Source organism: Podarcis liolepis (assembly GCF_965112155.1).
Source record: "Podarcis liolepis genome assembly, chromosome: 7".
Taxonomy (NCBI): domain Eukaryota; kingdom Metazoa; phylum Chordata; class Lepidosauria; order Squamata; family Lacertidae; genus Podarcis; species Podarcis liolepis.
Window position 1 is genome coordinate 61,796,633 of NC_139561.1, and position 27,824 is coordinate 61,824,456.

At 43.9% G+C, this 27,824-nt stretch overlaps 1 protein-coding gene across 4 annotated transcripts in view; it reads right to left on the reverse strand.

Moving 5' to 3' along the window:
- Positions 1-274: 274 nt before the first annotated feature.
- Positions 275-27,824, reverse strand: part of NFYC (nuclear transcription factor Y subunit gamma) — a 53,733-nt gene continuing 26,183 nt past the window's right edge. For all 4 annotated transcript variants that reach the window (XM_083511651.1, XM_083511650.1, XM_083511652.1 and 1 more), the window contains 9 exons: positions 23,268-23,380; positions 18,448-18,519; positions 17,073-17,186; positions 15,507-15,602; positions 7,794-7,967; positions 6,577-6,735; positions 3,637-3,744; positions 2,112-2,171; positions 275-1,259 (listed from right to left, as the gene is read on the reverse strand). In XM_083511651.1, the coding sequence (XP_083367777.1) occupies positions 1,143-1,259; positions 2,112-2,171; positions 3,637-3,744; positions 6,577-6,735; positions 7,794-7,967; positions 15,507-15,602; positions 17,073-17,186; positions 18,448-18,519; positions 23,268-23,372 (1,005 nt within the window). In that variant the 5' untranslated portion in view covers positions 23,373-23,380 and the 3' untranslated portion in view covers positions 275-1,142. The remainder of the gene's footprint in view (positions 1,260-2,111; positions 2,172-3,636; positions 3,745-6,576; positions 6,736-7,793; positions 7,968-15,506; positions 15,603-17,072; positions 17,187-18,447; positions 18,520-23,267; positions 23,381-27,824) is intronic.

Consider the following 27,824-nt stretch of genomic DNA (forward strand, 5'->3'; position numbering starts at 1 on the left):
GGAACCATGAAGTTTGTGGGGAAGAGGAACACTATGGCAGATATCAGCCTTCCTTTTAGGGCAAGGCCAAGCCTTCCAGTGTTGTAGGACAGGGCAGCAACCTTGCCTCAAGCAGTGGATTCTAGGGCAGCCTTGAAATTCAGTAGATTTGTCACTTTACCACCACAGGGGAAGATGCCAGTTATATCTTCTGCCACTGGGCCCAAGTTGTCTTGGACCATCCAGTGGGGGCTGTTGGGCTGCTGATTTGAGAGAAGACACACGGCTCTTGAACTATCATAGAAAACAAGTTTATTGCATTTCATGCAGCTTTATTTTACACATGCATTGACTGAGACTTAATACAGTTAACCAATAACTCATTATCTGTGCATCCAAACCAAAAGTATTTCAAAAAATAGTTCAAGGCCAATATTAAAGCCTATGGGGCAGCTTTCCCCAACGTGATTCCCCACCCGCAATGCCCTATCAGCCCCAGCCAGTTGTAGTCCAGAACGTCTGGAGGGTGCCACACGTTGGGGAAAGCTGCCTTCAAAAACAGGTTTAATACAGAATTGCTGGGGCTGGTTTACTCCCCTCCCTGCCCCCTCCCTCAGAAGCTGAAGTTAACAATACTTAGATTTGGGACATTAAAAAAAGAGAAACCTTTCACACACATACACCTACACGCAGGCTCGCACACTTCCTGACTGAAATATGAAGATGGGGATATGTCCACCTTATGCAGCCAACGCAGGGTTGTTGCAGGATGAAAGTCCTGGAAGATGAAGTTTACTGGACAGGGAAGTGGGAGGGACAAGGATGCTGCACCAATGAAGAAACAGGGAAACAGATACACTGCTTTTGACAGAGCCCTATAAAAATTTATCAGTTATATACAAAGCAGAATTGCTGAGCAATGTAGAATTTGCCATTTTCTTTTAAAAAAAGAAAAATATTGCAACATTTTCAGTTGGTGGGGTTTCCTTGTCTGCCACCAGATTGAAGCAGTTCATAGAATACAACGTAGATTGCTGCCCTTGGCAGGTTTATATCAAATGCAGATATACATTGGGGAAGGGATGGAGAAGAGCTGGTTGGCAGTACAGCAATCAAGATGGCGTATCTTCCATAACATCCCACAGCCCTCTGGCTGGACCAACTCAGTCTCCTGTAACTTGTGGGGCCTGTCCATCTGTTGTCTGATTGGTGGACTGGATGAACATGGGCTGGGTGATGTCCTGGCCGGCAGGCATGGTCACTTGCTGGATCTGGTAGAGCTGTTGGAAGAGAACAAGCAAGGAGACCCACTGAGGTTCCCTCTTCAATGGATACATTCAAATACAGAATCGCAGCATCTTGGAACAACCGTTACATAGGCAAAAGTGAGACCCACTATGCCAGGTCAAGCAGTTTAAACACACGATTGTGTGCAGCGTACCCCACACCATCCATGGTCATGTATGATACTCAAGGAGTCCCTACGTCACTGAAAATGAAGAATTAACACCGCCATTCACATCCCTAACAACATCATTGCTCATCCCAAAGGCCCATCTAGTCCAGCATCCTGCTCTCACAGTGGCCATCTAGTTGCCCATTATGGGGAACCTGCCGGCAGGACCCGACCGCAACAGCCCTCTTCCCACTTGTGATTCTCAGCAATTGGTACTGAGAAATATTGCCTCTCCAGTTTCCCTGTCTCCTACTGTAAGTTTGAAATAATCAAATGGAGACACAGACTTAACTTTGCAGAAGCCATGAACTTCCCAAGCTTTTCATTTCCTTAATGAAAATAAGAGGCAGGAAGATGGCCAAATAGGAGCTAGATCAAGCTAGACCTACATCAAGGTGTTACTGTATAACGTAAGAGCCCTACTGGATCAGCCCAATGACCCATCTAGTCTAGCATCCTGTTCTCAGTGGACAACGATATGCTTATAAGAAGCCCACAAGCGGGACCTGAGCACATCAGCATACTCCCCACTTCTGATTCCAAGCAACTAGCATTCAGAGGCATGCTGCCTCCAGCTGGTGGAGGGAGAACATAGTAGCATCATGGCTAGTAGCCACTGTCTGATCCTCTTTTAATCCAACTCAATGGCTGTCACCATGGGTTCTGAAGCTCATACCTGTCCGTCTGTAAACTGGCCGAATTGCTGCTGTCCCTGCTGAACCTCCGTCTGTGCAATCTACAAAATAGATGATTGATTTATTGACATTTGCAGCTCCACCATGTAAAAACAAAAAAGGAGGTCAGAGCCCACTTGCCTTAACTGCACCCCCACACAGAGAGACCATTTTAATTTTAAAGACATGCTTGTCCCACCAGGCGGCTCTTCTCTTCGGCTGGCATCAGAGCCCTTTGGTTCACAAATCCACCTCCTTGCCCCCATTTAATAGAACAAGGCAAAAAGAAAGGAATAGAAATGTTCTGTGGGGAAGTATCTTCAACATACAAAAACACAGCAATTTGCAAAACAAATTTTCTTCATCAGAGAGATTAGAGAGAATAAAACCACATACGCCTGGAGGAAGGGTGAGGACAAAAGGATGATTGAGGCTGCTTTGTTATGTATGCTAGATTTTCAGATTATTTTGCTCGTGTGCTTTATTTGACCAAAAAATGCCATGGTGCCTATTGAGATTGGATGGATGGATGTATTTCACAGGAGGAAGTGGTAGAGACACCTGGGGGTGGAAGTGATATTGAAAGCCTCAAGACAAGCCTTTGCTATAGGCCAGGCATAGGCAAACTCGGCCCTCCAGATGTTTTGGGACGACAACTCCCATGATCCCTAGCTAACAGGACCAGTGGTCAGGGATGATGGGAATCGTAGTCCCAAAACATCTGGCGGGCTGAGTTTGCCTATGCCTGCATAGGCATTCATACAGCCAGCTGAGAGAAGGAAGCTGTGTGCATGGAGTAGGAGGGGAAAGGCACATGTTCTTTTAAAAAACTGAGTGTGTTGCTAGGCTGTACATAAAGATGCATCCCAGACCTGAAAGAGAAGGAATGCTGTTATATAGGACGTAAAAGTAAAGGATGCTTTTAACAAATGTATTAACAGTGACTAAAAATGGTTCTTGCAAAGCACTGGAAATCAGATATGGTGACTGAACAGAAATAATGGCTGTGCTAAATCTGGCAGGTGGCCAGAACAGAAAAGCTGACCTATACAAGAAAGGTGGGAGTGGGAAGAAAAGGGAAGGAATAGCATTTAGCTGAATTTGCCAAACACTGGAGGAGGCCTGTGCCAAACAACAGCCAGGTTTTTGTATTCCAGCATGTGTTCCAGGACAGGTTGTATCCAGGACAGGTTTTGTATCTTGTAGTTTTCTCTGGTGCATGACAGGTATTTCCTGAAAGTGCACGTTAACTGTAATTTGTTTTCTGGGAGTTGTCTTTTGATGGAAATTCTGATGATCAAGCCTCAGGACCTTGCTTGAAAAATGAAGGGGTGGGGTATTATGGAGTAGGTCGAAAACAGGTTTCTGTACTTTTTAACATGGAAAAAGGCAGGCAGCAGAAAAAAGACCAAGGAAACTACTGCCACTCCCTTGCCTTAGTGACCAAGTTCAGGAAAATCCACTTCTTTTCAACAGACTAGGTACATTTTAACAGCTATTAACAAGCCACTGGACCTCAGTTTATACCTGTTGTGTGTTGGCTGCAAGTGTCTGGATTTGGCCCTGGACCACCTGGGCACCAGAAACGGGCTGAGTTAAGCGGATATACTGTAGCTGACCGGCGTTGAGATGTACCTAGAAACAGTAGGAGATGGCATATAGTTGGTAACCTGAAACATGCAGGCTTTACACCCTTGTTTCCGAAAGAGACAGAGATATTACACAGGGAGGGCTAAATAAAGCCAGGGCTGAAACGTGACCACATGTCCCCCTTTTACATTATCCCCCTTGACAGCAAAACAATAGGAGCGTGAAAGGAATCAGGCAGAAATATAGGTATCAACATGCTGCTCTTCAGTGAAATTTTATCAAATGTTAAAGGGGAACATGCAACCTAGCATTTCTGATTGTGCTATAAGCTACCATGTTATGTTCTGAATTATTACTATTACCTATGTCAGTAATTGTACACAAAAAAGTCTCAAAGCAACTTAACAATACAAAATACAAAAACAAAGAAAAATTAAGAGCCTTTTTTAAAAAAATCAATGTACAACACAATAAGGAGGTTAAGTCTTATCCCACTCCCCTAAAAGATGAGCACCTCAATATAGGCTACTTGACTACCAAAGGTCTGGGCAAACGGAAATATTAGCCTTGCACCTACAAACTGGCTGTCACGGGGCCAGTTGTGTTTCTCTGGGGACAGCATTCCAAATAGTCAACTTTCTGTCCTTTAGCATTAGACACGTGTACTATACGTGGAACAACCCCCCCCCTTTTTTTTAGGAGCAGGTGGGAGAAGATCTTCAGACAGGGAAAGTGTTTTAATACCTGTCACTGATGCCCAAACTATTTGGAGCAGAAACTAAGAAGCTTGCAGTTTGCCCCCTTGCTGATTTCTCCAGCATGCAATATTTTTCTCTAAAGGTCATCACCCTGTTACAGGCAAAGTATAGCCCCCTGTAGCAGATATGCTCTATATGAGCACAGGCATTTGTCTTTCAGCAACGAAATTTGCCTTCAGGGGAAAACTATGTTTGCCACGAAAAGCCCCTAGTTAGATTTTAACTATAAGAGCTAACTCTGAAATGGACAAGGCAGACTTTCAGGGGTTTAACTATTATCCTACTGCTCACAACCAGAAAGCTTTTGTCACAGAGTTAAAGTTAAATCCCATTGCCTCAAGCTGTTTTGAGGTGCACCTGCAAAACCTTTTCCTAAGGTGGGCTGGGTATAGTTCGCAAACACTTGTGCAGCACTCACACAAAGACTCTACTTGAACAGTTTATTATTTGAAAGCATTCATATATCTTTTCATGTGGTTTTAAGGACTGCAACCCATCCTGGTTGTACAAAGCAGGCAAATGAAGATTTCAGAGCTGAATGCAGCTTTGGTAACAAAAGTTGCAAGACAATGTGATCTTTGACTTAAGAGCACTATATATATATTATCAAAGTGTGCTGTGCAGAACATACAAATGACAGCCAGTCCTACCCATAGGGCTTGCAGCCTATGCAACAATGAACAAGATATGTGCAAGATGGATGTTTGAATATGTGTGAGAGACAAGGAGTTGACTTGGTGGAAAGAAGGGAAGGCTGTCAGAGGCATAAGGCACGCTCAAAAATTTAATGAATTCAGGTCCCCCCCCCAAAAAAAAATTACTCTTAGAGCCTCACAACCCTCTGGCAGCCAAGCACGCAGTATCCTCTCACTTATCTAAATGAATGTATGCAATTAGCTGCTGTATATAAGGATCTGTTGACTGAGATATGACGCCAACAGTGGCATCAGAAGAGCACGACCATGGCTCATCCAAGTCTTCCTCTTTAACCCATTCCACCAAGTGAAAAAGCAGGAAGGGAATGAGCTCACTGGAGCCAGGAGCTCCCACCTGTACCTCACCCATCTCTGTATCTTTCAGGGTAAGCACAGCTGCTCTGGTGGCAAAAAGTCTCTGGCTCTGCCTGCTGGAGGATCCTCTCTCGCTCCCTGAAACTTTGGACCCTTCCTCCCAGTATTATGCACAGTTTTAGAGCCATTGGCGTAAGTCAGCAAGAGAGGAAGAAATGGAGGCAGAAGACGTTTAGAAGAGGAGCATGAATAAGAAAAAGGAGGACATTTAGGCATAAGGTAGACTGCTGTGCAATGAACAGAAGGACCTTGAAGCTCACAGAGAAGAGAAACAGTATGGATTTGAGAGCAAGTGAGAGTCAAGTGTCCAAAAAGCACTCCAATATGTGCTGGTGGCAAGGATGACCCCCCCCCCCGAATGCTCCCACACATCAAAGAATGCTGTGCAAATGGAAAGCTATCATGTCAGAGTGTCAGGCTCTATCCTAATCTTCTTCCTGATTAGTTAGCTTTTACAGAAAATTGTGGTTTATGACAAAAGAGTTATAATTATTTCAGTGATTATTTGCAACATGCAAACACTTAGCTGGATTACAGAAGTGTTCAGACTTGAGAGCACTGCACCACATATGCTTTTTCTGAACTTCTGAAATGATGGCAGGAAGGAGGGGCACAGATGGTTTGCAAGTGTGTGTGGGTTGGTGGGTATTTGAAAGTGCAGCACAGCAGAAGGCAGAAGTGGGAGAAACACACAGAAGGGAGCTACTGGGTTCTTTATTGTAGCACAATGTTCTTTAACCTTGGGGCCCCAGATTTTGTTGGACTACAACTCCCATAATCTCTGAGCAATGGCTAAGTTGGCTGAGGAGCTGCAGTCCAACAGCTTCTGGAAACCCAAAGTTGAAGACTGAAACCCACTCAAAGCAGAGAGAAGGAAACAGAAGTCCCTAAAGCAGAAGCACAGTGCCATTTTTGCATTCTGAGTTGTCTTAAAAGCAGATCATTGTCAACAACAACAACAACCTGCAGAGAGAAGACCCTCTTGAGAACAAGGGTCACAAGAAGACAGCCTGAGTACAAAGAATAAGATTAGTTGGATGCCTCCTTACCGGTATTTGCTGAATTTCTCCCGTATTGGTGATGATCTGCTGCATGACCTGCATGGTCTGCCCAGTCCCACTCTGTGCTGGCTGAGCCTGCCCCTGTGGCTGAGCCTGGACAATCTGAACCTGCTGCCCTTCTCCAACCTGCATAGTCACAGGGGTGGTCTGAAAGAACAGAGCGCAAGAGAAGCACCCTGAGCCTTGAGGTATCCCAAATATACCTGAAGCCCGGCTGGTTCCCTGCAACAGCCAGACTGAAAAGAAAAGAGGAAAAAAACCCACAGACCCTCAACTTTTTCCAAGCAGTGTCCCAATCTGCCAGAATTTCTCTGCTGACTACCTTCAAGGAGGTGCAATGGATAAGATTCTGATTTACACATTTTGTGGTAAAAACAATCCAAAAGCAGAAGTGACCAGTACCTCCACCCCCAGAGGAAAGTGAAAGTCGGTTAGAATCAGGACACATCTATGCAGCTCAGTTGCTTTCTACCTGAAAAAAAGACTGCATTTTTAGGTGTTGCTATTGTTAAAACTATTATTGGTCCAAAACCCCATGTCAATGTACTTCAAGACATCTGCCAGTCCATACTCTAAGGTGCCCAATTTAAGCTTCTCCACTAGTCTTAGTACTTCCAAAGAACTGTCCATCCAGCAGCCAAAGGATCTTGCCACGTTTCTGGGTGCTGGCATTTTTCACTAGGCAGTGGAATGGGCTGCGGTATTATCTAGGACGTTTGTGGTTTCTGATGCTGTCAGAGCTAGGGAAATTCAGGCTCAGGGACCAAATATGGTCCTCCAGACCAGGACTTTTTTCAAGCAGAAACTCATTGGAACTCAGTTCCAGCACCTCTCAGGTGGGCGCCACTGCCATTTTAAGAAAACAAGAGGTGTTCATGGTGAGTTCTGGCACCTCTTTTTCTGGCAAAATAGCACTGCTCCAGACCTTTCCATCTGGCCCTCAGAACTCTCCCTTTGTTACGCCCATTTGCTGACCACATTCCTTGTTAGCTGTGCTCTGTCCTCCTTGGGCACTTTCACCTGGCTGGAATTTATCACTTTACTGTGATAATGCCTCTTGCTTGCCTGTACGGAGGATGGAAAGGGGTGCGTGTGGTGAAGCCAATTTCGCATGGCCAGAACGTACCAAGGTAAGTCACACACGTTGCACTCTTCAGCCCACCTCTAACGCAGAGCACAAGCCCTCTGGAATGCCATTTACCAACCTGCCCTTGCTGAGGCTGTGCTATGATGATCTGCCCTGGCTGGATGGTCGTGGTGGACGTGGTTGTCTGCTGCCCTTGCTGCTGCCCCTGCACCTGGACAGCTGCAGGCTGCTGAGCAAGTGTGAAGTAGTACTGGACAGGCTCTGCCGGGGTCACAGCCTGGCGCACCTCCTCCTGTGCCAAAGGAAAAAAAGGGGATGAAAAAGCAGAGTTCATCAGTTGAAGTCCTCTTTGTGATATCCAGTACTGCAGCCTGTGCAGTGCTTCGGAATGGGATGTTCAGATCCTAAGTAATGTGCAGCAAGTCTATGCCTACTGACCTGAAAATGATGGGCTTCAATGCCTGTCTCTCCACTGTCAGAAACCTTATGGTGTGCGTCCCCCAATTTTTTTATTGATTTTATTTTATTGATTTTTTGTTATATGCAAAAACATGACACCAAAACAAACAAACAAACCCAGATACCTTATGTTTGATTGGTTTTGTGCATCTATCAGCCACTTTGCTCAGCATTCAGTCCTGCTTTCTGCCCAAGCACATTGTAATTTGAATTATTTAAAGGAAGCCACAAGAGGTTAATGTGTGCTGCATACATGGGACATCCCTCAAGGGTTTGGTCTTAGCAGAAAGTAGGCCAAAAACATCTGGAGGGCCGAGTTTCAGGAAGCCTGTCCTAGAAGGTCACTACAAGCAGTGGAGAAAATGGCAGTCCTCTAGCTGAAAATCTAGGGTGCTACAGCCAGTAGAATGTGACCTGGAAACGGGAACACCAGGGTTCAAATCGTTGCTCATCTATGAAGTTCATTGGGCAAATCTTGCCTTGCCAGCTCTCCATCTAATCTACCTAGGTGTGGGTGAAATGGAGCAACCTCTCATATGCCACTCTGAGCTTCCTGAAGCAAGGGTGGGGTGTTAAATGAACTCCAGAAGGAGAAAAATCACTCCCTTTCTGAATTCTCCAAGGTGGATTTGGAGAGCAGAAATACCTCCTTGATCATAACCACTGCAGGTTGGATGAAAACTTCTCTGTAACTCAAATGTCTGAGTGTGTATGGTGTAGGTGGGTGGGTTGCCCTTTCCGGAAGCATGTGGCCGAGAAAATTATTTGTACCATCTGGACTAGTGTTGCTGCCCCTTGCAGGTATGGGCAGCGTTGGGTAATAAATAGCGTAACCTTTGGGCAGGAAGCTTTCATAGACTGCTTTTGGGCCCCTATTAAAGCTGTGAGTTAATTATAATGAATTATGGTGATAATCTAGGGCTGAAAACCTGGCACAGGTTGTTTTTTTGTGTAAGAACAGCATTCTCTTCCCCACTTTGAATCAGCCTGTAAGAGATGATTTGGAAGTAGAAGATGAAGATGTTTGAAGATGAACAATCCATGGCAGAAGGCGTAAACAACCTTCTCCCAGCCACCACAAAGTCACAGCTGAGAGTGTAGGATGTTTACACATGCTGCTGCATGGGAAATTCTGGTTCTGTGTAGAGCACACGCCACAAAGTGCTTGCAATCAGTTCCTTTTGCCTTCCTTCCTATCCTTGAAGGTAGAGAAAGAAACAGGGTATGGACCCTTGTCACCTTTCAACTGCCAACTTGAGCGCCAGTTCTGCAAAGCTGTTACACAACTACCTTCTGGTTCAATGGCAGCGCACCAAACATCCAGTTCCTAGTACACAGACATGCATATGAAGCTGAAAAGTCTGTAAGTTAGTTACAAGTATGTTGAAATCCCTTTTTGGGAGCGTTGGTTGCATCTGAGGGTTAGAAGTCATTCATTACTCTTTTTCGTTCAACCACAGTTGGCTTCAATGTGCTCTCCCCCCTCCCCAGCATGGAGTAAATTTTCTCCATGTAGGAAAAAGGAAGGTGTGAAGATGTCCTCACCTTCCAGTGTTCAAAACTGTAGATCCTGTGGGTTATTCTGACTAACTTTACATCTTAAGCTTATCAGAGACAAACAGGTTACACAAAGCAATTATCCTCATACATAATTGGGGGGGGGGTAGTTCATTGTTTCTGAAACATTTTTGGATGCGCAGTGATTGGATTTTAATGACTTAGGCTTCTGAACCGCAGTGACAGTCACCCAGCTCTCCTGCCAGTAGTCTTGTAGATTAGTGGAGGCCAAGAGACAAGACCGCCAAGAATGGCTGGAATGGATTCCATCAACATAATGTAAGGATCTCTTGTGCAAACTTATTGGTCTGTCCCACTCTGTAGGGTTGATTGCTTTAAGGGGAGGAAAAATCTCTTTACAACGCAAGTACTGGATAATGCTTTGCCAGAAGAATGCATGCCTGCAACCCACCCAGCCCCGCTTTTCTGAAGGACACACTAGATATCAACCCCAAATAATGCTGTTAAACAAATCTATGGTACAGCCATATTCGGAATACTGTGTACAATTCTGGTCACCTCATCTCAAGGGTAGAGTTGGAAGAGATTAAAAAAAAATAAAAACAAGAATGATCAAAGGGCCAGAGCAACTCAAGTATGAGGGAAAGTAACAGTATTGGGCCTTTTTTTAATTTAGAGAAAAGGTGAGTAAGAGATGACATGATAGAAGTTTATAAAATTATGCATGGCATGAGGAAGGTGGATCGAGAAAAGCTCTTTCCCCTCTCATATAATACTAGGAACTGTGGACATCCAATGAAGCTGAATGTTGGAAGATTCAGGACCGACAAAAGAGAGCACTTCTTCATGCAGCACATGGTTTAACTACGGAATTCAATTAAACTACGTTCTCATGTTCTTAAAGGGCAAGTGTCAGAACCATTCCTGTTTTCCCTGCTGTGCCATATAGCACAAGAGGGCGGAGGAGCAGGGCTGGCTGTCAGTCCCAAAACTAGGCAAGTTTTAGCTATACAGAAGGAGTTGGGGGCTGAAGGGTGAAAAAGCTAAAGATCCATTTTCTTTTCCTACAGCAACCCTTTATAGTGAAGGGAGGAAAGTCTTTTTTATAACCCAAGGGTAAATATCTCCCTAACCCTAATCCCTCCTCCTCCAGGATCATTACTATAAACTGCTAAGAGCTTGAGCAGGTCAATTCCCTTTTCTTCCCACACACCTAGTTTCTTCTCGCTCCCCTCCTAATGACACCAGCTTTTATTACATGGTGAAAGTTCTTGTGAAGCTGTTTTGGTTGTGTTTTTTATAAAACAAAACAAAACAATTTTTAATTTGCAAACTTATGTACCAAGAGAGCCCACTAAATACGTACAAACCACTATCTTACTTCTAGGTGGTCCTGGTTTGCTTTCAAACCAATGACAAACACGAGGTGGTTAAGTGCCTAGTAGACAGGCTGAAAACAAGCATCTCCCAGCAGGATGTGGCCCAACTCAAACTGGGGTAGATGTAAAGCCATTTCTGCCTGGAACACTGCAAAATATTAACTAGGAATGCAAGCTATTAAGATGCTGAGGGTGACTTCATTCTAGACAAAATCTCCATGGAATCTAAAGTGTTGCAATCCTTGGATCGCAATAGGGAGAAAGCGCTGCAGCTTTCCCCACACTTGGCCTCCTGAGGCACCTAACTTACTCTATGTTTGCAGTGAAGGCTCAGCTGAAACAAAGTCTGCTTTGGGATTCACCTGGGAAAGACAGAAAGTAGAAAAATCTTCAGAGTGTTGCAGCCCAACCAGCTAGAACCGGGGCTGCTGATTAAGCTAGCGTTTGCTCTGATGCTCAGCAACTTCCTTGGAATCTCTCTGCAGCTAAGCAAGCTCACCCTCCCGCCACACCTGCTTTCTTTATGGATAGAAAACCAAGGGCTGCCCTGCAATCTGGCAGCTGGCTGAGTGGAAGCGAGGCCTTTGGTCCTGACTACCTGTCCGGCATTTCCAGTTGTGTTTCCAACATGCACATTCTCCCCGGCACACTGAGATATTGGAATTGAATTTGGTATGTGCTGTGGACCACAAGTTCCGGGGTTCAGAAGTGAGTGCCAATTCTTACGTACCCAAAAGGACACAGTCACAATGCAAGAGGGGAGGTATCAGTAGGGTACCTTGTGGTTTGCATAAGAACAAAAAATCTTTTGGAAAAAGAATTACCAAAACAGCCCAATGAGAACATCTGGAAATGGTGCCCCTGCTGGAGTTATCAATTGTGCTGGAGATAATATCCATCATATTCTGAAGTGCGGGGGGGGGGGGATTTTTTAAAATCACAGAAAGCAGGTGATAGTTCCAGTATTAAAGGTAAAGGTAAAGGTACCCCTGCCCATACGGGCCAGTCGTGTCCGACTCTAGGGTTGCGCGCTCATCTCGCTCAAGAGGCCGTGAGCCAGCGCTGTCCGGAGACACTTCCGGGTCACATGGCCAGCGTGACTAAGCTGCATCTGGCGAGCCAGCGCAGCACACGGAAACGCCGTTTACCTTCCCGCTATAAAGCGGTACCTATTTATCTACTTGCACTTTGACGTATTTTCGAACTGCTAGGTGGGCAGGAGCTGGGACCGAACGACGGGAGCTCACCCCGCCGCGGGGATTCGAACCGCTGACCTTACGATCAGCAAGTCCTAGGCACTGAGGTTTTACCCACAGCGCCACCCGCGTCCCAGTTCCAGTATTACTGTATGTTTATTCTATAGCAGCTTTCAAAATTCCAGGCATATACATGCTGTACTAGCAGGAATGGAATTTAGAAACAGGCACTCCCTGTGGTTGTCAGATGACAGAAACAGAGGCTGCTGTATTGATGAGAGATTGAATTTCAAAGACAGCAGACCGTCCTTACAGCAATCCTGGAGAGTCAGCTTCCTCAGAGCTGAGGAATCAAGGCTATCTTAAGCTTCCCAGTAAAAGCTCTTAGATAATCTTGGAGCTCCCCAGTGACAGCCTTGCCCAAATAGGAAGCTTTCCCTTCTGCAGTGACTAAAGGCAGATTCTCACACACTCCATATCAAGCCCATTTGTGTGCCTGCAACCAAGAAGTACCAGAGTCAATGGACCACATTCTCTTAGATTGTCCTTTACATAGCAGACCTCGCCAACTGATGCTGAGTAAAATGTTGGATTTCCGGCCCACAACTCCGAGAAGAAATCAAATGAGTCAGACCAGAACAAAGATACCACTGCTCTAGTAGCTTCCTTTTTAGCCACAATTTTACCCGAAAGGGTTCCCAACGAACCACCCTCTTGGGAAATAGACTGGGTGTAGCAGAACATTTAAGTGCACACGACCACAGTGTGACCCTATAACCCTTGACAGCTTCACCCTTGTCCTTTTAATTATCCCAGTGATTTGAAATGTTTTATATTGTGATGTATTTTATATTGTGAGGTATTTGATTTGATTTGGAAGCAGCTGTCCCCAGAATCTCCCTGGATCCAAGGTGTTTAACAGAAAGGAACAGCATTGTGCATCCCTGAAGGAAAAAGCTAAATTGTGATTTCTTGCATTCCTGCATGGGGAAATTAGCAACTGCCATCTATTAACTCCACTTGAACTGCACATTAACATTCCCACACAGTAAATAAGCTTGCAGAAGACCATCACCTTGATGTTCTCCAGATGTTTGGACTCCAACTCCCATCAGTCCCAGGTAACACAGCCAGTGGTCAAGGATGATGGGAGTTGCAGCCCAGCAACCAATTCCCCACTCCTGAATAAAGGGTTGATGACAACATTGCTACTAAGAATACTTAAAGGTCTCTGGTTCATGTAACCCAGCCTAATTATGTGTAGCTTCATTTGCTTCAGCCTTTCCTTTCCTCCCACTCCTGTTGCCTCCTGAACTGTCAAAATTTAGTTTATAATTTTCTGTGGGGCCAGGGACCTGTCTTTTTTGCTCATGAAACTGCAAATGTCCCATGTACAGTGATGGCTACATTACTGCAAACTTCTCTCTGAAGGTCTTCCAAAGACATTGTCTCTGCTATAAGACAGGCACAATAAGGCACCGCCTTCAGCATTTTTCAGGAACAGTGGGATACAAAAACAGTGGGATACAAAAATACAAAATGCTCTTAGTATTCAATTAAATAAAATTATATAGCAACATCTGTACAGAAATGCAAGTCTATTTATGAGTAAAGAAAGATGGTAACATAGTTGTAGGCGTTATATATATATATATATTCTCTAAGGGTAGTTTAATGTAAAACTGTGACCTACGTGTTGATCCTTAACCTGCTCTAACACCGCAGTTGCCTCCAACCCCAAATGTCACCTCACAGTGACTCTTCAATACAAACCCGTTATGTTTCAGGAGAACTGCAGCAGCCTGCCGCTGTAAACATCCGACTGAAAGCCCCTTCAAGCACCATACAGCTTCCAGTCAAGGATGTTTACAGGAGCAACAACTGCCGAGAAAGATTCGGGATGTGACGTTCCTGGGGTGGCTCAATCCTTGTGGCAGGGAGGACATGGGCCCTCAATGTGGCCTGGCTGGTGCTCTGTACGGCTTCTTGGAGGAACTGGAGTCTTCTGGAAGACGGTGGTTCTTCTAAATTAGCATAATTATCTCTGACTGTTGCCCTAGGAAGTCCATGTTTGAACTATTTGACCAGCACACTTACAAGGTGTTTTGACCAGTCATATGTCAGCACCTTAATGAAAGTTCTAGATGGCTGTGAGGAGAGTGTCATAAACCTGTATGTATCCAATCTCTAAGCACCTGGCATAAACCGAGGGCATTGTGCACAGGTTATTGCTTATGTAATGGGAGCCTGCTGTGCAGCTAATCAAGTGCCCAATTGTGCATCTGTGGAAGGGTGCATGTGTGTGTGCGCTCAGCACTTCAAATCAACACTCATGCTGCTTTTCACAATTTCTAAAACATTCAATTATTCGTCTCAAAAGGCGCCAGCAATACCATTTGTCACTCCAACAAGACAGAAAAGGTAAGGGTTTTGAGAATAAGCCTCATTTAATATTGGCTGGCAGTCTAACTATATCCAGTTTAAATATATATGCAAAAAGTGGAGTGTTGAAGCTAAGTGAATAGCTCTTTCCCACCCTCACTAAAGGAGAAGATGTGAACTCTGGCGGCCATCCAGGTCAACTGAACTTTGTTCATATATAACAGTCTAAAATCCGGTTCTGTATGACATCCACTGTCTGGATCTTGCGTCTTACCCATTCATTCAAGTCACTATCCCTATTTCTTCCCCCAACCCTTTGTGCATCACCTCCAAGTATCTGCCTGCCCCAAAGGCATGTTCCAAGGGCAATGTTTCAGGTGTACCCAGTATTTTGTGCCTGGTCTTCCATAGCCTCTGACCATGGAGCTTGGCCACTCAGGAGAGAGGGCAGCAATGGCTCTACTGGAAGTTGCTTCCACTGCACCATTTGGATCCCCAGACCATGCTCTTGTTGTTTAAAATTGATTTTCTTTATGCAATTGTATCAATTGTTTTTATATCTGTAATTGTTTTCTATAGGTTATATTGTAAATCACTTCAGGTGTCGCGTAGGAAGCAATACATAAATGAAATAAAATCACCATCATCTCATCAACATCACAAGAGATTTGGATATGTGCCCTGATGTTTTTGGGGGCAAACACAGCTAGTTTAGAATCAATGCAGTGCTTCCAGACTAGTCACATCTTAATCCTAGGCAAGCGCTTTTGTCTGTTGTATCATGGCGGAAGGAATCAGCACAGATAAAAATACTGGCAAACCCTCCCCCCACCCCCGCTCTGCCCAAATCTTTAGAGACCACAAACACAAACAGGGCACACACTGTTTCACGCTCACCTGGCGCTTGGGAGGTTTAAGTTCATCCCTCGGAACAATGTCAATGAGAAAGTCAAACTGATCAAACTTAGTGATGGCCATGGCAATGTCGTTTCTCTGTAACAAGGAGAAGGTGGTGGTTACATTAAGCCTTGCCCACCTGTACACTGCTGGAATTGACCAGGCTCAGATTAACAAGCAACAGCATCTCATAGATGTTAAAGTAGCCTTTTCTCAATCTTGGGTCCCAAGATGTTGTTGGACTACAACTCCCATCACCCCTAACAAGCAGGACCAGTGGTCAGGGGGGGAGAGAGTTGTACTTCAACAACATCTGGGGATCCAAGGTTGAGAAAGGCTGCGTTAGAGATGCTTGGCAATGAAGAAGCGAATCCTTAGCAGTGGGAAGCTATCAGAAGAACTGGAAGGAAAGGTTATTCGCAAACTTCACAGCCTTGTGGAAAGTCAATCAATAAGAGATATCTTGAATTTTGCTAGTTTACTCAGCACATGCACTGCTTATTTAATATTATGTGGATGTGATTCAAAACTACCTAAGGCTACTCTACAGCAGCTGGTTAAGGTCACAAGTCTTGTATGCTTCACACAAAGGAGCAACATCATTTAGTACTACCAGCCAACTACTTTATAATGAGTCATGGGTGGTCCACTTGCCCATAACTGACCCTCAAATTGGGTGGAGAATTCTGGATCCTGAGATCTGATCATGGAACTTTCAGCATCATGTCTATTTTGGTCCTTAGTGCAGCTTGCATGAAATCCATGATTATTATATTGGATTACTACTAGAATTCAGCCCCATGCATTTTGCTCAGGAACCTCTAGAAAGGTGAACCACTAGTGCAGCCAACCAGTTATTACATTATTAACTGAAAGCAGAAGCAAAGGAGCACTTCAGAAGGGGGACTTCCCCCCTCCCAGAAGTTAGGGATTCTTTTTGCCTTCAAATTGTTTTCAGGTATCAAACCAGTGTGGCAGCCATCAACAAAAGTCTGAGCTGCACTTCTAAAGGCAATGACACTGGTGAGGTTGAACAGAGCAGCCTTCGCCAACCTGGTGCCCTCCAAATGTTTTGGACTACAACTCCCATCAGTCCCAGCCAGCCCTGCTGCTGTAGTAATCTGAAACATTTGGAGGTGAAAGGTGACATGGAGGTTTGACAGAGGTTCTCAGGACACACATGGACTGAACACAGAAGTCAGAACTTCAAATTACTAGCCACCTCACATATGCAGACACCTCAGGGCCACTTTCTCCTTGCAACTCTGTCCCCACCCATTAGCACCATGGGGTTCTGACATATATCTTCAAAGGAAACAAAGTCTGGAAATGGGAGATGGGTTAAGTTCCTAAATGGTGCTTCTCCACTGAAAACTGCCTCCTCCTCCTCCTGACACCACTCTGCAGCAAAGGAGCTGCAACTTGGTTTTGCATGCCCAAGTCAAATAGCTCCAGTCTACTCTCCATTCCACTCCCCTGCCCCAGCCCCTACTGAAGAAATATTAAGAGAGCAGAAGGATATGCCATGGCACTTTTAAGGTAGCTGAGAAATAAGTCTTCCACTACCTGCAAGGTCCTCCGCTTGTTGTCCTCTGTGTGTATCCAGGCCCGTAGTGTCAGTTCTGTGATGAATATCTGAGCAGCCTTGGCAAACAGAACAGGCGCCTCTGCACTGATCATCTAATAAGGAAAGGGTGCATTTACTCTGATTATAGAAAAACATAACTAGATGCTAAAGTCTGTCCCCACACACCCTTACGTTTTGCTGCTCAGACTCCAGAAAGAGGACTTCCTCATGTACAGGAAAGAGATGTCAAATCATTTTTGTTTTATCACATTTGTATCATGCTCTACTCAAAGTGGCACATGTGAGTTACATGTAAAAGCACCTCATGGCCTCTTCAACCCAAGTTGATGCAAGGTCTCAAGGCCAGCAATGTCACAGCAAGTGATAATATATCTACAGAAGAAGGGGTAGTTAGGTCTCTGTGTTCTTTACTCTAGTGTGGGGGGGGGAGGGTGTACTTGTGTTGGTCACCCTTGTAGTTTAAGAGCGGCTATGACAATTCCCCAAGTCATCTGCAGAACAGACAAACTTCCTCTCTCACACAGGAAATGTCTCCTTTCACACTGTCAGTCTCAGTGCAACCCTCACCACTTCCAGATACAGTAAAAATAAAACTGTCAGTCAAAGAAGTATTAGCCAATCATGAGTTTACTCAGTTAAAATTGCTTATAAATAAAACGTTCTGAAGTAAAAAAAATACCATTTAAGACACAAACACAACTACATGCACAATGCCAGAAGAGGCATTTCATCTTCTGTTTATTGAACCTCATTTAGCTAATATTGAGTCTACAGACAGGGGTTCAGAACTTCCATAGCCTCTCCTGATCCAAAAGACCAGGAGAAAGAGAGCTGCGTATTATCTGCACACTGATGACACTGCAAATCCCCAGATGACCTCAACCACCAGTTTCATATAGATGCGAAAAAGCAAGGACAAGGAGGACAAGCTCAAATGCCATGGGGTCAAGCAGGAATCCCTCAGTGCTATGTTCTGAAATTAATCCTGCAGATACGAGTGGACCCACTGCGCCTCCCAAAAACAGAACCAATCCAACAAGATAACCATAATAAATGGTATCAGAAGATATTGAGAGATCAAGAACAAACTAAGCAGGAGTAAACTCCCAGCTCTTTCTTGACAGAGGTCATATTTCAGGGTGACCAAGGTTGTCTCTTTGCCAAACCCTGGCCTTTATCTGGACTGAAATGAGTCGGGCTAATCCAGAATATCCAATAGTGCCTGGAGTTGGCTTTGTTACCCATTTGGGAAGAGGTATCCAGCAGGGATGTGTTTTTTAATATTAAATATGCTCAGAACAAATTTATTGACTTGCAAATGTCAAAAGTCAACATTTTTGACAGGGATTTTACCTTTACATCTTCATCTAGTTTCATGATCTTCTTTATGCGTGCCAATGGAAGTTCCTGAACTCTGAAATCTTTCTGCAGAGATCAACAGAAAAGACAAGACTTTGTATCACTCTGGTACACACAATTCAGTAAAGAAAAGGACATTCAAAGGCATCTACTAAAAAAAAAAAAATTAGCTAACACAAGCTGGCTTACAAACCTATTGTACAGGAGATTGTCTATTTTTCCTTTAGGCAGCCTTTTTCAACCTGGTGCCCTCCAGATGTTTTAGGCTACTACTGTATTGGCTGGGGCTGATGGGAGTTGCAGTCTAAAACGTCTGGAGGGCACCAGGTTGAAAAAGGCTGCTCTGAGGGATGACAAATGTGGTCACTTAACATTTGGAGCTGCTCCTGCTCCCCATCATTGGAGCGCCATTGCTATGGTTATGCAAGTGACCCACAGATCTGAAAAGAGTTTGGCTTCTGAAAATCAAAATCTCCACAGGGATTGTCAGGAAAGGCACCTGACAATTACCCAATTCAAAAAAGCAAAAACAAAACAGGCTTAGCAGCAGCGAAGTCAATGCTTAGTTATCCTAAAAATGAATCCTGCTCTAATAAATTATGTTCTGTTATCTCCCCACCCCCAAGGTCAGAGTGGACAGGCATTTCTAAAGTTCAAGGAAAAATTTCTATAGCTTCAGGGTCACTAAAAAAGCACAAAAGAGATTCTGATTTATCTTCCAGCTGTTGTGACTGCTTATGAAGAGATGTTTCTAAGCAGAACCATACCAGTAGATCTTAACAACCATCGGGATTAATATAGGGGGCACTTCCAGTTATGCAGGGTCCAGGGTGCAATATGATCTTTAAAGATCCAACACCTGTCCTCTGAAGTGGGCCTAGAATCTAAAAGGTCAGTACAGCTGCTACTGTATGTAGTATAGACACCCATGATTCTGCACCTTTCACAAGTGATGGCTTTTCACACCCATGGAAACTTCAAGATCATTTGAGAGGAACAGCCATCAAGTAGGCAGTCTGTGAAAAGAACTGAGTGGCAGGAGACCTCTTGACCTAGATGGACATTTATCTGCACTGGTCTTGGATTCAACTGTCAACCCTTGTGTGCACAAACAAAGCAAACACTGGTTCCAGCGAGAAGGAAGCTCCCAGATGCTTAGATCATACACACTGGCACCATCAGCATACAGGTGACACTGCATACCAAAGCTCAGGAAGATCTTGCCCAGCAGCGTCTTGCAGATGTTGAAATTACAGAGGTGACAATGTGAAACTTGGAGGAACTCAGCATACTGGTAGCCGTGATGTACAACAGGCTGCATTCTGAGAGAAATTAGCACAGTCGTATGCTAGCTGCATGAGAATTATGTTGGCCTACTTCAGCAGGTTGTTAAAGGATGACCAAAATAATATGGGAAACACTTGGAAAAGTGCATTGCAAAAAATTTGTGTTACCATAATCTCCACTGTCTCCTACAAATAATGGAATTAACACCATGTCAAATACAGCCAAGAGGTTTAGGACAGTGGTTGCCCAAATGTATTTCAAGAAACACCAGGATTCCTTGGAACATCAACAACCATTCTTCAGTTAAAAGAGTGGACACGTTTCTCTGAAAACAGCTGCTTCCTGCAATACAAGGTGTGCTCCAGGATAGAGTGCTCAGCTGATGTGAGGGTCAACATGCCATGTAAAGTTAAGGATGTCTCAGAAGCCTCCGCAACTTGCAGGCTAATGTGAATGGTTTTTTCCTACAGTCAAGTCAATGTGTAAGTACCGTATTTTTCGCTCTATAACACGCACCTGACCATAACACGCACATCGTTTTTAGAGGAGGAAAACAAGGGAAAAAATATTCTGAATGAAACAGTGGACGTATCATTTTTGTGCTTCATGCTGTGGCCACAGACATGTGATCTGATGGTGAATTTGGGGTGACCCAATGCAAAAATCCTGAGAATCCCTGTGGATCCATGCTTTGTAACCACGTTTTTGCACCATTGCAGCCCCAGGCAACAGTGGGTGCGTGATTTTTTTTGGGGGGGACAGGCTGTAGCCATGGACATGCTATGTGCTCTGATGGTGAATTTTGGCTGACCCAATGCAAAGATCCTGAGGATCCATGTGGATCCATGCTTTGTAACCACGTTTTTGCACCATTGCAGCCCCAGGCAACAATGGGTGTGTGATTTTTGGGGGGCAGGCTGTAGCCATGGACATGCTATGTGCTCTGATGGTGAATTTTGGCTGACCCAATGCAAAGATCCTGAGGATCCATGTGGATCCATGCTTTGTAACCACGTTTTTGCACCATTGCAGCCCCAGGCAACAATGGGTGTGTGATTTTGGGGGGGCAGGCTGTAGCCATGGACATGCTGTGTGCTCTGATGGTGAATTTGGGGTGACCCAATGCAAAGATCCTGAGGATCCATGGTGATCCATGCTTTGTAACCACATTTTAAGTGGGGAGGGAAGGAAAAACACAGAAGGCTAAGAATGCAGGAGAGGGCTATAACGTGAGGAAAGGAAGGCAAAAGTTTCCCCCCACCCACCCACACAAGCCAGCCACTGTTTAAGGATTTCATCCTTTTAAATGGAAGAAAGCATATTTGAATGCTGTGTGTCTCCAAAAACAAAAAGCAGGAAGTCAAATCAGAATTTTAAGCCAAACCTGTAATCTCTCTTCCCTTCACAAACATTGTTCCCTCCGGAGCAGGGACAGGATAGAGCGACGCTCTGCTTTCCTCTCTACTTGCCTGGAGGGGAGGGGCTTTCCCTGCTCTTTGTTCCGTTTGAGCAAACACAGCAACGAAACAGAGCAGGGTGGGCAGTAAGACCCTGAGGCAGAATGCAGGAAAGCAACAGCTTTCTCTCTCACGGAGTTCCCTTCTCCCTGAAGCGCGGTTTGATTTTTGCCTTATTTTTCGGCTCCAGGGACCACACATTCGCTGCATAACACGCACAGACATTTCCCCTTCCTTTTTAGGAGAAAAAAATCTGCGTGTTATAGAGCGAAAAATACGGTAGTCTCCTTAAGCTAGAAAAATATGGGAGAAAGAAAGAAAGATTTTCTTCTACTGAACTCTCAGAACAACCAAGAGGGATACCATCAGTAAGAGTTGTATCCAACTCAATTTGACTCAGTAGTCACACTGAAATTAAAGGACTGAACACTATCATTTTCACTTATTTAAATGGGTCTACTCTGAGCAGGACTAGCATGAAATACAAACCAATGCCTCTGTCTCACACCCAGACCAGGCATATGACTGAAGTGGGACTTGGGCCCATTGATTTCATTGGATACATATAGCCCAACAACAGACACTGAGGTCACATCAAACAGCAGCAGAATCTGAACATTTTGTACACCTGCCAATTGCATAGTACAGGCAAATCAAGACCTCTATTTGCATAGAGGAACATTTAGTGGACTGGCTGTACAAGACGTAATTTCAGCAATGATTATAAACAGAGTATAGCTGTAGAGGGCTTTTTTGTAATTATCTTTCTTCCACAGTCCCTATTAAAATTTCCACTCAGGCAGAAGGGTTATAGCTTGACATTCACTGTTTTGTTCATTCACAGTGTAATAAATTGACTCACGTGTCCAGAGTACTAAAAAACCCCCAAAAACCCGCACCCAAAAACTGCCCCTTTTTGGAAAGCTGCAGAAGACTTTTTACCACTGAGCTGAAATCTCAGACTTGCAGCTCCTACATGTCAAAGCTATGTTTACTAAAGGAACATAATTAATTCTGATTTTTATGCATCAATATCTTTCCACTGGCCTCCAAAAATGCAGCTCTAAGCATCAGATCCAAATGGGAAATTTATCTTTAGCCTGCTGGTTCCAAGGTGGGCTCTAGGGTTTATTTACAATTATATCAAGACTCTAATACTGATTAATCTCTAAGGTAAAATTTTCAACAAACAGGTCCAAACCTCTTCATAAATTTGGAGGACTACTTGCCCCCCTCGCAGTGTGCATAGGAATTATAGTCCAGCCCTCCACAAGGTCTGAGGGACAGTGGACTGGCCCCCTGAGGAAGTTTGCTGACCCCTGTTCTATGGGTAGGCATGGAGCTACGTTCTGTTACTGGACACACAAAAAACACTGCATTTCTTTGTGTTATGTTCAATAAGAGAACTGAGCAAATCATACCCCCGGAAAGGCAAATATTATAGACTTGCCCCTACACAGAATCCAACTCTACAGATGTGGTCCCTCGTAGAATCTTCTCTGTACTGCAAAGCTTCGCAAAAAGGCAGCATAGGAAGCAATTCTCTCTTGTGAAAGGGATGCTGCATGGAAGATGGAGCAAACTTGTTTTCCCCTGCTCCAGAGGGTTGGACCCAAGCCAATGGCTTCAAGGCACAGGAAAGGAGGTTCTGACTAAACATCAGGAAGAACTTTCTGAAAGTCAGAGCTGTTTGACAGTGGAACAGACTCCCATGAGAGGTGGTGGCCTCTCCTCCATCAGACATTTTTAAGCAGAGGTTGGATGACCATCTGTCATGGATGCTTAGCTGACATTCTTGCATTGCCAGGGGTTGGAATAGGTGACCCTCGGGATCTCCTCTAACTCTACAGTTCTATGACCCCCTGCTTGTATTGCTGAGTTTATTGGAGGTAAAGACACAGTTACCAACAAAATCAGAAATTCAATCTTTCTCCCCCCACCCCCCACCCCTTGAGAAGGCAGCAATCCCTTGTAGATGAAACTAATCTGGTGGACAATAACTCCTCCTCAATAATGCTGCAAATATCACCTGAAAGTTCTGGGGTTGTTTTTTTTAATGAAATAACTTACCACTGTTAGATTTCGAATCTCCTCCATGACCCGAGGCCAAAAAGACTGAAGGCATTGCTGGGCATCACTGTTCCCTCCTGAACCAAAGCCCCCATCTGTGGACATTTTGGAAGCTGGAAAGAAAGTAAGAGACATGTTAGAAGCAGAACTGTCTTGAGGAGCTGCAGAGTTCACATTTAAAAGGTCCTCAGATGGCTTTGGGACATGAAGAGCAAATGCAAAGCCTTCAGTGTTATCCAATAATCTGGGGGTGCTTCCCACAATTCTCCTTCATTGCTAAAATTTTCTTAAGAGTCTTGAGAAGACACAAATGACTTCTCCACAGATTCTATTCTTATATATGGTACCTTTCAGAAATATCTTACGTTTTGCATTTGTGACCAAGCAGTGTACTTTTGGGAGTTTATTAACCCACATGATTCTTCTGATTCCTTCATATTAGGAATGGTTGTTCTGGCTGGAGCTGATGGGAGTTTTAGTTAGCAGTATCTGAAGGGCTGGAGAAGGCTACATTAGAGCTTTCTCTGCCATAGCACCTACATTGTAAAACAGTCTCCCCAAAAGCCTGCATTCCACTATTTTAATTCAGATATTTTTGTTCACCACGGCTGCAATCTCAGTACAGTACTCATACACATTTATTAAATTCTACTGAGCCCTGTGGGTCTTTTGTCAGAGCAGATATGCCAGAAAAATAAATAACTAGATTGTTTGGCATTTAAGTTAACATTTCTTGGCCTGCAGACACTTGTTACGGCTGTATATTGTTATGCTTTCTCAATGTTGTTGTCAATTTAACATTTTTGATGATAAATTTACTGCTTTGTATGATGCTTTTTGAAAAAGTTTATAAATGATATATATGAACTTCCGATCACCTTAGCTTAGGTCTGGGTGGGAGGAAAAGGTTTCCAATGCATTGATGACCTTGAGAAATACTGCCTTAAGTATCTTTTGATAGCATGATGGCCACAGAAACAGAAGACATTCCTAAATGTAAAATGAGAATACAATTCACATTCTAGCTAGGAAACAAGAGTTCCCTAGCACTACCCCTTCAAAGACCTTTAATGAAATGGATGCAAAGAGGTGGCACATTTCTCCTAACTTCCTAAGGGCTGCTATCAGGCACAGAATTCTTTGGGATGGCAGTCTGGTAGGAACTTGAAGCTCCATGACTGCACTGCTCATAAGGTAAGTACTTCCTCAACTACGACAGTTATGTCAGAAGGGAAGAAGAAAACAACAATTAAAAGGGGAAAATACAGAAATCAGCACTTTTTCAGAACAAATTGAGACCCAGCATCACAGTCGCTAGGCAGAGCCTATCAGTGAGACTGAAGAGCCCTCCTGAGAAGCCAAACTTCAGCTGGCCCTGCCTCCTGTTTAGATGGAAGAGAATATCCCAAGGGAGAAGATATCTCTCTCTTGCCTTTCCGTGAGAAGTGATAAGAAACTCCAGGAGGAGATTGCATACTAGTTTTTTACAGGGGACAAAAGCCTGGATTGGCCAGAGAAAATGTAAGTTTGTAAGTAAGAAAATTTAAGAATGGGCAGAAGATAATTCCACAGCTGATTTTTTGAAATGACTGTGTTAAATATACCTTCCTAAGTTTGCACAGAGGGGAGAAGAAAACCAGAGGTTGTTTTTATTCAGACTTTTAAAGAAAGCAATCTTTCTGCATAGTGGCGTAATGGGAAATGGCTGGGGGCCAGGAACAATTCTAACATAAGTGGGTATGATTCCCACTGACTTATGATCTATTGTGTGTGGTGGGGTTTATTTTGGATTTTTACTCAGGCGGAGAAATGGAAGAGGGCTCCCCTCCCCAAAGAATGTTGAGAATGCCGTGGTCCTGGGTCAGCTAGCATCTGGACCCTGGCTTATGCTATGTAAAGCACCAACCTATTGCTTAAAAAAATACCAACCACAGTGCTAAATAATTCTATTGTGTAAAATTATTAGTACTTAAGTTTGCAGATGCAACTCCATGAAGAACAATAAATTCTGCTGGTATAAAAGAAAAGGGAAAATCAGAAGTTAGCTAGGACTGGTTAAGTTTTCTAAGACTGGATTTTGATGAATACTCCCTAATGGCACAGCATCTGCAATATCTTGAGAAAATAAAAGATTGCTCGCAGCTTCTTTAGAACATACTTATTTAAATGTAATCAATCCACTCAAATATGCAATTAGTCGACAACCCTAATAAGTTATGCTGCCACGTGTATGCAATTTCCATAATATATACCAAATAGATAATTCATGTGGAGCTGAAAAGACCAAGGCAATATGCAGCCTGATCCCGGGCAACAAAAGCAGGGCAAACCCCCACCAGCTGCGAGCACATTGTTTACTGATGCAATCTATATCACAGCAGGCCAGAGCAAGCTTGCAACAGAAAAGCACCTGCAGAGCAAACAGGTCCAAATGACAAGGCCACACCACCCAACATCTCATCTCATCTCACTGCAGAATCTAATTAGGCCTCTGAGGAAGGGAAATAACTTAAAACATAGTCATATATGGTGGTGTGGATTGTGCTCCGACCCCAGTGGGCCACTTTGTGTATTCTGCCCCACCCTGGAGGATCCAAGACACTTCTGCACAGTGGTGGTACATGCAGCAGGGCATGGCACTTGCATTGTGTTGTACTGAGCAGTCAACCTGCTCATGCAAGATACTGTACATGTACTTCCACACCAGTGAAAACACCTTGTCCATGAGGTGGGGGAAGAAACCTTCAGGAATCATATAGGCAATGACCCAAACTACACCTTCCAAAATTAACTTTAGTCCATCTTTAAGTTGGCATCATAGTTCTATTATGTTCTTGTGCTGTCCACAGTAGATTATTCCAGATTTTAACATCAGATTTCTAGCAGACATTTATATTTTATTTTCTAGCCTTTTATGTAAAACAAGGGCTTATCTGGAACAAGAATGATGACCAAGCTTCCCAGAAAGCTTGCCCACCACTACCAGTTCCCCCAGTAAAATTAAACTGCATGGTATTTTACAGCACACACAGTTTTTGTGGGATGATGGCAAGAAATAATGGCTCAGGGGAACTGAGAACATCTTGTCCCAGCCCCAGAATGCTCAGCAACAGAGGGGTCCTCAGCAAATAAGCTAGTATGTGGAAGTGTTCTCCTAAAGGGGGGAAAAGGGTTAAGAGACTGTTCCTTGACAAGAGCACACACAAACTGATTAAAATTTACTAGGGGGTTTATATCTCTTTTAACCATTAACATTGTTTGCCTTCAGATGCTTAGAAATGTTTAAGAACATCAGCGATTGAAAGGCGTGCCTATATGTTTTCCCTACATGAAGGCAAGTCTTGATTTAAGGACACACAAACTAATCCCCCCAGATCTGCTCTGTCCTGGCAGGAATCTCTTATGTAACTGATCTTTCAATGTTAGCACACTAGAACCAGGCAGGACTTTCTCCTTTCAAGCAGCGATATAATTCACTCAAAAAGCAAAATCAATATATGATCCCACCACCCTGCAATTTCCCCCTCTCTGTAGCTATTTTGCATCCCAATCTATTTAACCTCTGCCTTGTGCTAAAGGGAGAGAACAAGAATAAAACATGCCAGTCACTTGAAAAAATGTTTGCTATCAGTTATACCACAATTTGGGTGTTTTTTATGGCACATCTCACACAAAATTAAAAGATCAAATTATTTTAAAGATACATCTGGGGCGGAAATCACATTCAGAAAAAAATAACAGAACAACAATGGAACAGAATCAGTTTAGGACTGAAGTAAAAGCATCTGGCACAAAAATTGTGGAGCAGGAGAAGAGAGGGAGAAGTTTGATTTCTTTTTCCCATGATTAGTCTAGGAAATAGGGGGTACATAAATCAAACCTTTTTATTCCTAGCTATTCTCCAACATAGTTGAAAATGTGTACTTGTTTTTCTAAGTTGCATATTGGCACAGAGTGAGACTAAAGTGCTTCAATCCTCTCTTACTAGGTCAAGCAATAGGTTGACTAGAGCAGGGCAGGGCAGCCTTACTGATGCTCTTAAAGCACTTCACATACATTGCCTCCAGAATTGTTAACTCTAGCAAGATGCCATGCTCTCCTTGACATGGTGCTAGTGCCAGAAGTGACAGACCCACTTCAAGTTTCTCTCCACCACACCCTCTCTGCAGAAGCTTAGCCACACTGCTTTGTGTAGTATATCATCATATGGTGCTATTCCCTAGCCTGCAACACTGGTTGCCACTGGCATGGAAACACATGAAATGAAGAAATCACTACCACACAAGGAAACAAGCCTAAATGTGAAAGAAGGGGAGAGAGAACTCAACAGAGCTGCCATTTTCAGAGGCAGCATTATGCTGAGTGTAAGGTGTCGTTCCATCTTAACACAAACCATTATCATTATCCCCTTATTGTTGTAGGAGGGGATTATGAAGGTTGACAAAAATCTGTGTCTTCCTGCATCAGCTACATGCTGGCAAGAACTGGAAGTCAGGTAGCCAATGGCATACCTACAAAAGCAGCCACATTATTCTACTTCATGCTATTCTTTTAAAA